The sequence below is a fragment of the Molothrus aeneus genome, chromosome 1 (assembly GCF_037042795.1).
Source record: "Molothrus aeneus isolate 106 chromosome 1, BPBGC_Maene_1.0, whole genome shotgun sequence".
NCBI lineage: Eukaryota > Metazoa > Chordata > Aves > Passeriformes > Icteridae > Molothrus > Molothrus aeneus.
Genome location: NC_089646.1, coordinates 46,760,580 through 46,773,270, shown reverse-complemented (window position 1 = coordinate 46,773,270; position 12,691 = coordinate 46,760,580). Strand labels below are relative to the sequence as shown.

Genomic DNA, 12,691 nt, shown 5'->3' with positions numbered 1-12,691 from the left:
CCACATAACTTACATTAAAAAGGTTGTTCATAATATTTATTACCTCTAGCTGCACTATTTCTGCTCACCCATCCATTTGAATTGAGGCATCCTTCATCATCCATATACATCAGACCTTCTCTTTGATCTCTAATGGTAAATTTAAAGGCTGAGTAAATGTTCTTTGAAACACAGAGTGTGGCACAGCTGTTTATTGTTACATAGAAGACAGTAAGTCATTAAAATTGAAACTCAATTAAAACAGTGGAACATCCCCCTAATCATTTCCCAACTTTGAAGTAATACTCTTTTTGGAGATATCTCTAATTTACAGTTAACTAGTTTCTTAAAGTGGAATAAGTCAAGCTTTGGTTAGGGTCAGAATTAATAAAGTACATCTTTCATCAAAAGACAGAGCGCTCCTGGCAAAGCACTCTGCTGTGGTATTTGCACTTAGAACATGCAGCAAACACCCACCAGATACGCAGCCTACCATGATAATTGCATGAAACTCATCAAGCCTGCAGTTTTTACCAGTTTGCTGAAGGCTTTCACAATCCTAAAAAGAAAACTTCAGCATTATGTAGCTAAGTACATGTTACTTTTCAATTAGTTCTGTAGCAATATTCTAATTAGTAGAGGGTGAGCTAAGTCTTTGCCTCAAAGTGTAACTGAATGTAAACAAAACCTTAAGGATTCAAGTTTATGAACTCCTTCCTTTTGCATCCTTGTTATCATCAGTCTTTGTGTTTCAGCCAGGACATAATTAGGAAAAAAAAGCATTACTTTTTAAAAATTTTTAAATCTGCCAGAGTCATGAAGCACCGCATATGCTTGATTTGATGACGTTTTCCAGCTCAGATACCAGATCAAATTCTTAGGGATGGGCAAGTCTGAATGAACACATGGGCAAGGGAAACATGAATTTATGGACCTTCACTTACCATGTGAACATTAGCTGAACTACTGATACCAGGCTCATGAATAGACATAACAGCTGACTGCTCACAAAAAGCAGAACAGTCCTAAACATGCTCTCATTCTTTAAAAATCCAGAAAAATTAAAAAAAAAATCTGCAAGTTTAATACTGATGATACACAGCTCTTTAATAATGTCAGGCATTTAGATTCAGGAAGATGCTGCCCTTTTTCACCATAAGAAAAATCCATCAAGACCATGGGGGTGCAATTCACAACATAGCTACTGAGGAACATCGACTGTCATTCACAACCCAAGATGCTGCCTTAAAATGGCACTATTTTCATCCTTTGGCTGATATGCAAGGGTATGCGCAATGCTGGCCGAGGCACTGGCTGTGTCTCATGCTCTCTAAAACCCAGCATGTCCAATCACATCTACCTCCAAGGCTAGGATCCAACCACCCAGAGGCACTGAAAACCATCCTACATAACCAGATGGAGCTGGCTGGGTAACATGTTCCCTGAAGTTCAAGAGCTCTCTCTCAAATTAGTGCAGTTAACCTCAGAGAATAATTCTTTAATTGCAGTGCAGCTTTCCACTGCAGAAAAGAAAAAAAAAAGGCAAAAAAAAAGAAAAACCAAACACCAAAACAAAAAGAGAAATCATTTATTAGCACAGACATCTCTGACTCTCTCAAACTCACAACCCAAGATAATTTTTTACTGAATTCAAACTGCAGTTTAAAACTTTGTTTTTAAAATGCGTAACTGTATGTTCACAATCTGCTAGCACAGAGTTTGTCATGCTTAGACTAAGACCCAAGGAAATTTCAGCTTCAAATGTTAAAGTCACCCTTTTACCTAAAGTTAAAAGACCTTTAAAACTATTTTTTTTTTGTTTCAGAAAAGCACTGGGAACTTTCCTATATGCAACTCAAAACCAGCTGTACTTTGCAAGTAAAAACTTTCCAAGTGCCTGGCTTTCTGCAGATTTTTGGCAAATCTGTTTGAAAAATTGAAAAGTGGGGGCCTGAGCCAAAGCTTACTGAAGTCTGTGGAAAAACTCCCACAGATTTCATCAGGATTTGGATTAGGCTCTGAAAAAGTCTGAAGTAATTGAAAAATCAGTTCTGCATGTATAAAATATGAAATTTTCACTAGGTTTAGATTTATTGGACTCCTTTATGGTAATGTGGAAGAGCAAATACACTGTAAATGGTGTTAGTGATGTACATATAGTTTTACACTGTTAATTCACCACAGAGTTCCATAGACTCGTACATGTTCCTTATACTACATGTACACTACATTCCAACACAATAGAAATGATGAAATCAATCTCACATATACAAACCCCTTCCTTTTAAAGTGACTTAAATATTAAGAAAAAAATAGCATTAATATCTTTATTGTTCAAGTGGGTTTTTAATTTTTTTTACCTGAAGACCAAACATTCACTTAATTTTTCTAAACTGAAGATTAAACAGACCTTCAAGAGCTGTATGACAAATTCAGTGATAACATACATTAAAAAAATAATTACGCAAACAACTATCTCATTCTGGTCACAATTGCTTAGGGCAGTTTATAATAATGTAACACCAGCAATTTCAGCAAAGGTGCACCTAATTTATGACAGCATAAGAGAATCAGGTTTACTCAACCTAAATGTGTCAAAAAAGCAAGAATAGCAAATGAAAAATAAATGGATTGTGCTACCTGAAATAATAGTCACAACATATCCTGATGTGTAAGCAGTTGCAACTCTGCTGACTGAAGGATGCTGCTGCCCATCAGAAGAAACTGAATAAGTCACTACACTTGACATATCCTGCTTCATTCATCTGTATCATCTCTCTGCTTATAACTACTTGTGGATTGATAATTTGCCATGGTTGTACTTGAGGTAGACAACCCCTGTAATTTTTTGGTGGTCTTATCCAGAAAGGGATTGCAAAGGAAAAGTAATGTCATGCAAACTGCAGAGCTAATTATGGTCTTCAAATGCCTGCAGCTCATGTACAAATACCAGCACACTTCATCATATAAGCTGCTCTCATAGGCTGTTCTTCAAATATCACAGGAAACAAAAGCTTAAAGGAACCAAGACCTGGTAAGTGGAAATCCAAAGACTAACTAGACATACAAGACTGAATCTTCATTAATATCATACCTTAAATAAAATTATTACGCTACATTATTAAAATTTGGCTTTATTTTTTTTTAATGACAATATTTGTAGCCTCTAAAAATAACTACCCAGGTTTTAGCTTTAATTTTTTTTTTACCTGCTATTATTGAATCTTCTGAAATGGAAGGTCAGAGACTGTACACTTTTCTCCATTAGCAATACTTTTTCCATAGTTTTGAACAACTACCTTATTAAAGCAGATTTTAGAAGTTTATTTTTGCTTGTGGTCTCTAATGGTTTCAAACAACATAGAAAATAAGGTCCAGTGACAAGCAGGATCATTAGGGGAAATTTTTTCAACTGACAATTATTTTCACCAAAAGCTTACCTCAACATTATGAATCATTTGTGACCACTTCTACCTAAGTAGGACATATTAAAATTTAATTTCAACGCAAAGAGCCAGCAATAGAAGTGTGCACACCAAGGCACTAATGTGTTGATCCGAACTCTGCTTAGCTGAGGCAAGTTGGAATTGCAATACTGCCAACTAAATTTCACAGAACCACAAATGAATGAATCCCAGATCTCAAGAGGGATTCCTTTTTTATTCATTATGCATGACATTTTCCTCTTTAAATTATTCATTTTTTAAAAAATGTTATTGCTTTAGCCTTCTTAACCTTTGTACTCCTTTCCCCTGTGGTTTTTGCCAGCTGTAATATCAATTGAGAAGGGGAGATGTTCTAAACAACATAATAAAAACCTTTTCACAACCCTACAAAAAAATGTGTCTTGTTACTCTTCCATCTTATTTTTTCCCTTTTCACAACACTGGGACTTGGATTGCCCTGAGGAAAAAAAAAGCTTATATTTTCTATCAGTGCTTTCATTTCAATTTAAAAAAATATTTGAATGCTTTACCATTATTTATATAATCCCTGAAAATTAACCACTTGGGGAAATATCATTTGAGTCCTGCAGGGTGATGAAAGTTGACCAAGTGAATTAAAGACCACCTCAAACATTGTTCCCTACTTTCTTCCCGTGTCTGACATTCAGAGTTCCTTCTTTCAGCGTGCTCACCTGAAACAAGCCAAATGATGCAAGAACAGGCTGCAATGCGTTGTTAGGCTCACCACAATCTCTTAATCTGTGTTTTAATAGCAAAACACCCAAAAAAAAGTGCACATAGGAGCTACAACAAGACTGCAAGGCATATTTGAACTCCGTTTATACATGGGTATTACAGTATGACCTTAGGAACATCACTTATCTCCTGCATAGTTCAATTTTCCTTTCCACATAAATAAATGACCAAAGTTACTAAAACAATAGAAATAAAAGTTTTAAAGAGCTAATGAAGTTACAACAGAGAGAAATTACAAAGAGTAAAGATCCACATCAGAGAGCCAAGCAATCAAGTTTCTGGCTCCACTAAACTGTTCTTAAGCTTTTCTTCAGGAACCACAAAAACTTGTTGCTGTAAGCTCTCCCAAAATTCTCCCTAATGACTTGCTACTCCCCTTCCTTTTCACTAAATCAGCTTTATGGGACAAGGGACATATTTTAGTCTCAAAAACAGAACCCAAACAATTAGTTTAAAATGTTTGATATATTACTATTCACTTATTTCTAGGCTTTTATATTAAGGTAGAACTGTCCATTGTGAACAGCTGATAATTTTCTGAAGAAATTTTTTCAACCCAAAGAACTAGAAGTTGAATTAAAGCTGCAGCATTGTATCATGTTCCATTATAGAGTATATCATACCTCATTGTTAGCTCACCCAACACAATTTAACAGGAGTGTATGACAATGCCAAGGGCTGCAAGAGTCAGAGCAACTTCTTTGCTCTTATCATTCTTATGTGATTATCACTGCAATTAGATGGAGAGAAGAAAGTTATGCTTAAATTGGCAGAACAGTTCAGCCGCGCAGAGCTGCACAATTTGGACACAGAAGCACACGATGATTGTACTGTTTATGGATTTAGTCTCTGTTATGCCTTTGTCAAACCTTGTAAAAATCTCTCTGCCTGATAGATCCAGACTGGTACCACAGGATTTTCCCTGCAGTTACTGCTTTGGGGGCCCCAGATTGACAGCTGACCAGAAAAGATCTTCCTACCCTTTTGTTGCCACCTCTCCCTGTCAGACTTATTTACTCCCTTGGGTGGTTAGTGGGGATACTTGCTCCAGCTATCAAAGTGCAAGGACTCTGCACGGAGTTGCATGGACATCAAAGGGCATAGGATGGAGAAGGAAACCAGTGAAGCCAAATGTAGAGAGGAGAAATACAGAAAATAATTGAGGAAAATCAGAGGGGGAAAAAAAATGAATCAGAGCCATACAGGTAGCCTTACTTGAAGGAAGAACAAAAAGGAGAAGACAGTTCACATTTTACCAAATGTATGTTTACTTTGAGGCAGTATGAAAAATACAGGAATTTCAAAAATACTTATAGTGATGATAGATCTGTTTTGGTTTCAATATAAGTAGTACACAACTTTTCAACCTGCAAATATACATTAACTTTCAAAACAGGTAAATAGAAGCTTTGAGCATTTAAGAAAATGAAGAATAATGAATACAATTCTTCAGTAATACATAGCTACACTTTATATACATATATTAAATAAATTTAGCCAGCAAATGTAAAAAAATCTTACTGTCTTTCTATTTAAGTGAGGAGTTCAGTTTTATATTATACATTAAAACAATAATTTTTCACTGACTGCAAACAACCCACTTCCCAGGGAAATACATAGTTATTTAATTGATCAACCTGTATGATTTTAAGGAAGTTAGAAAAGATGAGTTAGTTTGCCTTACAACCGTTAAAGTCACTTAACGTCAATTTCATATTTAAGGGCCTGTGCCAAGAAATCTGTAGGAATTAATTGACACGTTATAATGTGCTTTGGGTAGTAAAAGCCTCCAGGTACATTTAAGAAAAAAGTCCTTAGTAAAGTGATTTTCAATGAGAAATAAGCACTATGACTAAGGTTTAGATTTCCTGAATACAAAGATACTTACCGATGGCCTTTAGACACTGCTGTAAATGCTACTTGAATGGAAGCAGTTAGGGAAGAGTGGAAACAGGTGAGGGGTACTATGATAAAGATGGGTAAAATGCTGAGTCTAATTTGGTCAATGACCACCAGTTCCATCAGTCAGCACTGACCAGTGCTCAGGTCTACAAAATCCTTTCAAGTACTTTCAACAGCCTTCGTGAATACTCTTCCTTACATAGATTTATTAAGCAGTCCTAAAAATCTTTATGAATACCCAATATATTAAAACTAAAATAAGGAAAAAAATCTAAAAACATTATTTTAAGGGTTACTAAAGGAAAACCAAAAAAGTAGTTCAATATTTTATTCCTACAGAAAATATATGGAAAATAAGTGAGAATCATACTTCATTATGGACTACAGTCTTCTGCAGAAATAAACAGCACTGGACTTGTGTCACATCAGTGAGAAACAACCCATATTTTTATACACTTTGCACCCAATGAGGGGCTACACAAAACTGACAGTGCATCATAGCCTCAAGCTCACAATATGTAAGCTACAGGAAAAGATCTCAAACCATGTTCTGTCAGCCTCACATGGTTTTTCTAAGTATCTGCTGGTGGTTCAAAAGCATTGTCTGAGCCTCAGGGCCAACTTCTGTACCTGTGCCTTCTTCAGGCTACTTGAAATTCAAACTACATGATTCTAACTTCTCCGGGGAAAAAAAGTTGTTGTAATTGCTACCAAGATAACATTACAAACACAGACTGGAGCCTGCATGAGTACAAATGGAAGCCACTACACTTTTCAAGATATTCTCAATTTAAGTCTCTTAAAGCTGGAGGACTTGACTTAGACTGCATGTTCTCTTCCACTAATGACCAATGAAAAATTCATAATTAAGGGTGTAAGAGAGGAATTTGCAACTACAAAAATCCCATTTCTTCAGATCAAACCATTACCAGTCTTTCTTCAGATAAACTCAGTTTATTAAGAACTTGCAGTAATATTTATGTCCAATTCTCATATATAGATTAATATTACTCTCCCAGGATCTCAAATCCACATCTTTTTCCAATTAATACTAACATTCTCCCCAAGTTTAGTAGCATGTAAACAGAAAGTTCCTTAAGGAATACGACACATTCTGTTTCATCCCAGTTTTTCAGTGAAGAAAACAGCTTTCAAAGGGGCAGTATTCACTCATAAATACCACCACAAGATTTTGAAAACAGGTTTTTATAATCTTATGCAAGGAAAAGAAACCCTAGAAAAATTTGTCTTCTAAAGTATGAATATAGATTCTGGGTGCATATATATACTTAATGTGGTAAAGCTTTAAAGCTTGCATTTACCCATTCATAATCTAAATGGTAGAACCATTATTACACAAAATAAAATTATAATGAACTTGATAAATTAAAAACCTAGGAAAACAAAGTATCTAGTCACATAAATGCCACCATGCTGATTCTGTATAAATACAGAATGGGAAACATCTGCTTAGGAAACAAATTTGTAGAAAAGGGTCTTGAAATTAAAATAGAGCAGAGTGCAGTATGATATACTTTCTGCACAAACTAAAGGAAAAGTATTCCACTTTGGTAAACAAAGAGCAAGACAAAATCATTCATAAAAAGAATGCTAGCATTTTGTCACAATTAGCATAAAAGAAAAGTTACTAGAGGAATGGACTAAAAACATTCCAAAGTTTCAAACAATTAAAGAACATCGTTAACTGCCAGCTCCACTTTCAATATTCACAATAAAACACTCTGATTTGCAGGAAAAATCATACATATCAAACATTAGGAAAACCTTCCAACCATGACACTAAACTATTTTAACAGCTATCGAGATATTGTTCAAGGTGTTTATGAGTTCAGATAAACTCTGTCATTGATGTTCTGAATCCCTTAACCCCATTGCAACACAAAGGGAAAACTAGATGAGCAGTCATCTCGCCTTCTAGCTCTAACTTTATATAACTTTCAAATATTACACTTACACAAAACTATTTATAAGTCCTATTTCAAAATATTCATCCTTTTCCTTATAATTTCATTTCTAAGGATTTAGCCATCTGGGTAGATTACAGTCTTTGGCATTCCACAAATTTCAGTGATGGAGATCAGTAATTGACTTTCTGGTTAAATAACGTTTTTTCTACTGCTCCAGTTATACTTAACTACGTGAGTAAATCATGCTAAAACACAGTACAATGATGTCCTAACAAAGCCAAGAGATAAAAAATACTGGAGTTAAAAAAAAAAAAAAAAAACAAGTCAGAAGAAAAAGTATGCTCTAAAGAAAAATAATTCCTTATTTAAATTTAAAACTCCTTGCTTGAACAAAGCCTTGAACTGATACAGGCAGTATTTGCACATCTCATTTATTATAGGAAAAGCAGGATAGCATTCTAGTCAAAGATTAACTGAGCTTCCCAAAATATGGGTAAAGCAATATTGTAAACAGGCCTCCAATCCGACTGACATCTAAATAAGTCTTCAAACACCCACACTTGATACTCAACAAGGTTTTAAAAGCAATCCGGCACAACACACAGATATTATAAGAAACCATTAAAAGCTGCAGAATTAACTCACTGCAGGTCATCAGGATTTATGCTATAAATTCTCACACCCATTAAACTCAATACATGACAATGTGGGTGGTCTACAGCACCTTTCCAAGCACTTCCCTGGCATTCACCCACACTTGTGGTTGGCACCAGGCCCTTAACCCCTCACCATTCCTCTCATCCAGCTGTTTATGCACTGCCAAAGGCAACACAGTACATGATATAGCCTGATGTGGTTTACAGCTATAATCATATTTAGCCAATGATTCTGATTAAATTTTAATCACCCGTATAAGAACATCTTACATACTGGAAAACTATCACGTCCCTCCTGAAATTTCTCTTCATTTTTCCCTCAGAAGAAACAAAACTGAACTCTATTCAATTTAAGGTTTTCCTTAAATTGTGCTCCCCATGAATTCTACTCATGAAGAACAGAAAGAAATAATCATATCTCCTCATTAAAAGTCATATGACTATAACCCAAAGTTGGAATTCACCTTTAGGGGAAACATATTACTGCCTTTTTCTCAGTTCATGGCCCAATATAACCCCACAAGTCTATCCTATGGCAATAGTGCTTATGGAATTATTTCTCAAATTTTAGTTTGTCAGATTGTTCCTTGCTAGAGTCCTTGGCGCTTGCTTCAACTGAAAATTGTCTTAACTTTAGATCCTCCTCTAATTTATCAAGATCAGAATTATTGCTCTCTCAATATGCCTCAAACTACTACAAGCTTGTTGCAAAGCCACAATTTTAACATTTGTGCCCATATTCCATCAGTGAAACTATTAAAGAAAATAGTGAACAAAACCAGACCCAGGAGAGACCATGATCTACCTCTAACATATACTCTTGGATTAACTACAAATATTGACAAACACTTTGGAAGGCATCTTTCAAATAGTTACACACTTCAAGATAATCATCAGCTTTTTAATGTGGCTTCAGGCAATTTCTCTAGATTTCAGGGTACACCATCTTGAACGTATTAAATATAACTTCTAGAAATTGAGCCTACTGCTACAGTGCTGCAATACTAGAATGGTCCTAGGCACTTTAAAAGAAATTTTTTTAAGTTGATCACTATGGAGAAAGGGGTTTTCATCATTAAGAAAAAATGGGCTTAAGAAAAAGTGGTATTGAACAAAATTCTCAAGCCAATGCTCACAACCCTACTGAATAATTATGGGACCACCTTTGGCTTGGAGCTTAAACATCCTGAAGAACCTTCCCCTACATTACCATCCAGTACTGCACCATAAATCCTCAGATACCAATACAATTCTCTGTCTCCCTCTCCACATATGGTTCTACCTCGTTCTCCTGTACCTATTCCAGTTCTCTCCTTTAAGGGCTGGGAAAAGGAGTTTCTCTATTTTCTAGGCATTATCAAAGAGCTCTTAACAGCACAGATATTTTGTGTACTGGTTTCCCTTTATAATAAGATACCATTCTCAATTTCTTCCACGTGTAGAGACAACAGGTGCTTTTAGCTAGACTCAACAGTAAGCCAAATTTTTTTTGATTATCCCCACTAACAGCACTGTTTTCATATTGAAGAGTGGTCTTGAGCACAGGAATGAATTTCTTTTAGTAAGTCTAACCAGGCAAATGAATTCCAGGAATGTACCTAGAGCACTCCAACTGCTAATGAAGAACCAGTACCGGCACAGAGCTAGTTCTGAAACAAAGACAAGATACAAATCACATTGCCAGCCTCAACTCCTTCTGCCTACAGATCTGCTTCTAACAGACCACATTACTTGCCAAGGTAGAGATGGCCAGAGAAAACCTGAACAGGTGACAAGACAAACATGTTTAAAAAGTGTCAGCAAAACCTTTATTCTCACAAAGAAGTTCTAAGTTTTCTCAGTCTGTTCAAAGACAAACACAGTTTCAAATCACACAGCAAATCCTGCTGGAGGATAGCTATTTAAATACTATGCTATTCTGAGCGTTTGACAGCAGTATTTCTCTCTAATGAACTTCTCATTAACTAAGATAACATTTTTTAGTTTCAACCTCTTTCAAAAATCATATTCTCTCAACAGTTAATGAGTAAATGCAAAGAATATCAAGAGCAATATTTCTTCTAATTTGTTTATAATATTTGCAAATTTTTCTCCTTTCCTAACAGACTCATAATCTAATTGCATAGTTCTTTGAACTCAATAACATTAGTCAACTAAATAGGAAGAAGTGAATTTCTTTATTAAATCAATTCACCTTATTAGCTTAGGTGGAAAAAGTTGAACTGCAGCTACTCACACCTTTTCAAAATACTTAGAAGAGAAAACAATGGTTATATAATCAAAGTTCAACAAATTAAACGCCCTTTGCACATATTTTAGACTTGGAAAGAAATACTAGCAGAAATGTAAAGCCAATATGACAGTTATTATGCCTCACTTCCTTACTTCACATGACTATGAGTCTGGTTCCAGATATGACAACAGTATAACACTAAAGTAAATTAATATATGTTGATAGAATTTCTACCACTGCATAGTCTGCAGCTGTTTTACCAGATCATTTATAGTGGCACATGCAAAGGAGGGTCACACATAACAAGGACTTTTGAGTTGTTGAAACATCCTACAGACCATTCATATTATATTAAACAAGAATTTAATTATTCTTCATAATGTAAGAAAGCAAAATACTGATAATCAAGATACTGCCCTAACATAACTCCAATCTTTATCAATAACAATATCCATATAGCCAACAAAACAAACTCCTAGGTTTAAGCATGATGCATATATAAAATACAAACTTTTCGTTACATATGTGAAGACTGCTGTAGGAGAAGGAAGGCACCGAGGTCAAAGACCATAGTGATATTATGGTTTTGGAGATTATGAAGCTGAACAAGCAGCCAATCCAGATCGGAGCAGTAAGATGGGGAAAAAAAATACCTGTTTCCAAGTCACCAGGAGTATCTAATGTTTACTAAGTCTATCTATCTCACTGGAGGAAAACAGCAGGAAGAAAATGTCTTGCAACAGTACAAAGATGCTAAACTCCAGACTCTACAGAAAAAGTATAACTCTGCTCCCACTACAACTAAAAAGTCAGAAAACAGAAAAGGACATTAATAAAATTTCCTTTAAAAATAGTAATTCCTTGACAGTCACGAAAATTATTGTGAAATCTTGCTCATATTCTTATTCTATATGGGAAATAATACATACTCAAATTAGTTCCATCTTCAATTTCATGCTTTCTATGAGATACCACCCAGTTAACTAGTACTTTCTAAAGTTACAGATTTTTAATTTAGTGTTATTACTACTTCATTATTTATCATATGGATATGCCATAAAGCCACTAATACAAATATATTAATTTCTTTACCAAGAAAACAGGACTTTTCACTCCTCCTTTTTCCATCACATTAGAAACGTACACATGCAGATACACATGCACACATCCAATTGAAAAGTGCAAAGAAATAAGTGATAAGAATTTTCAGTATAACAGTGACCATCTGTGTTTCGTTTGCTGCATTACTCTGCATACTTTGTAAGAGCAACAGTAAGTGTTGAATAGAATGAGAAAACTTCAAACTTGAAATTATCTTTTTACCTAAGTCATTCTACTTGTCAGTGACACCAGCGTTTGGTTCCCACAATCAATGGAAAACAAACTGCCAAGAAAATAAAATGTGCAAAATTTTTAGCTTTAATATGCAACTAAGTACTTTGGATTCTGAACATTCACGAACTTCACATCTTTACCTGGCATAGCAGCAGCTGGCTGAGTGGCCGAGTCCATACTCAATGAAAGGCGACCGCCTTTGGCCAATCTATCACAGAAGAGGGTGATGTTTTTCTTCAGTCTGCTGGTATCTTTGGGCATGGACAACTGGCTGCTGAGAGTCAGGGCCTGCTCCTTGGAGCTCTTTGATAAACAAGTTCTTAATAAGTAAGAGACTGCAGCATCCACAGTTTCTTCCCAACCCTGCATTAGAGAACAGAAAATTAAATAAAATTAGGTGAACTGCAATATGATATATCATATTAAAAATAAGGTAACAAATCATGGACCGAGAAT

At 35.3% G+C, this 12,691-nt stretch overlaps 1 protein-coding gene across 1 annotated transcript in view; it reads right to left on the bottom strand.

The window, feature by feature from the left end:
• BBS9 (Bardet-Biedl syndrome 9) overlaps window positions 1-12,691 on the bottom strand; it is a 282,783-nt gene that overhangs the window by 128,855 nt on the left and 141,237 nt on the right. The window contains exon 21 of the mRNA XM_066556456.1: window positions 12,376-12,598. Coding sequence (XP_066412553.1) covers window positions 12,376-12,598 — 223 coding nt within the window. The remainder of the gene's footprint in view (window positions 1-12,375; window positions 12,599-12,691) is intronic.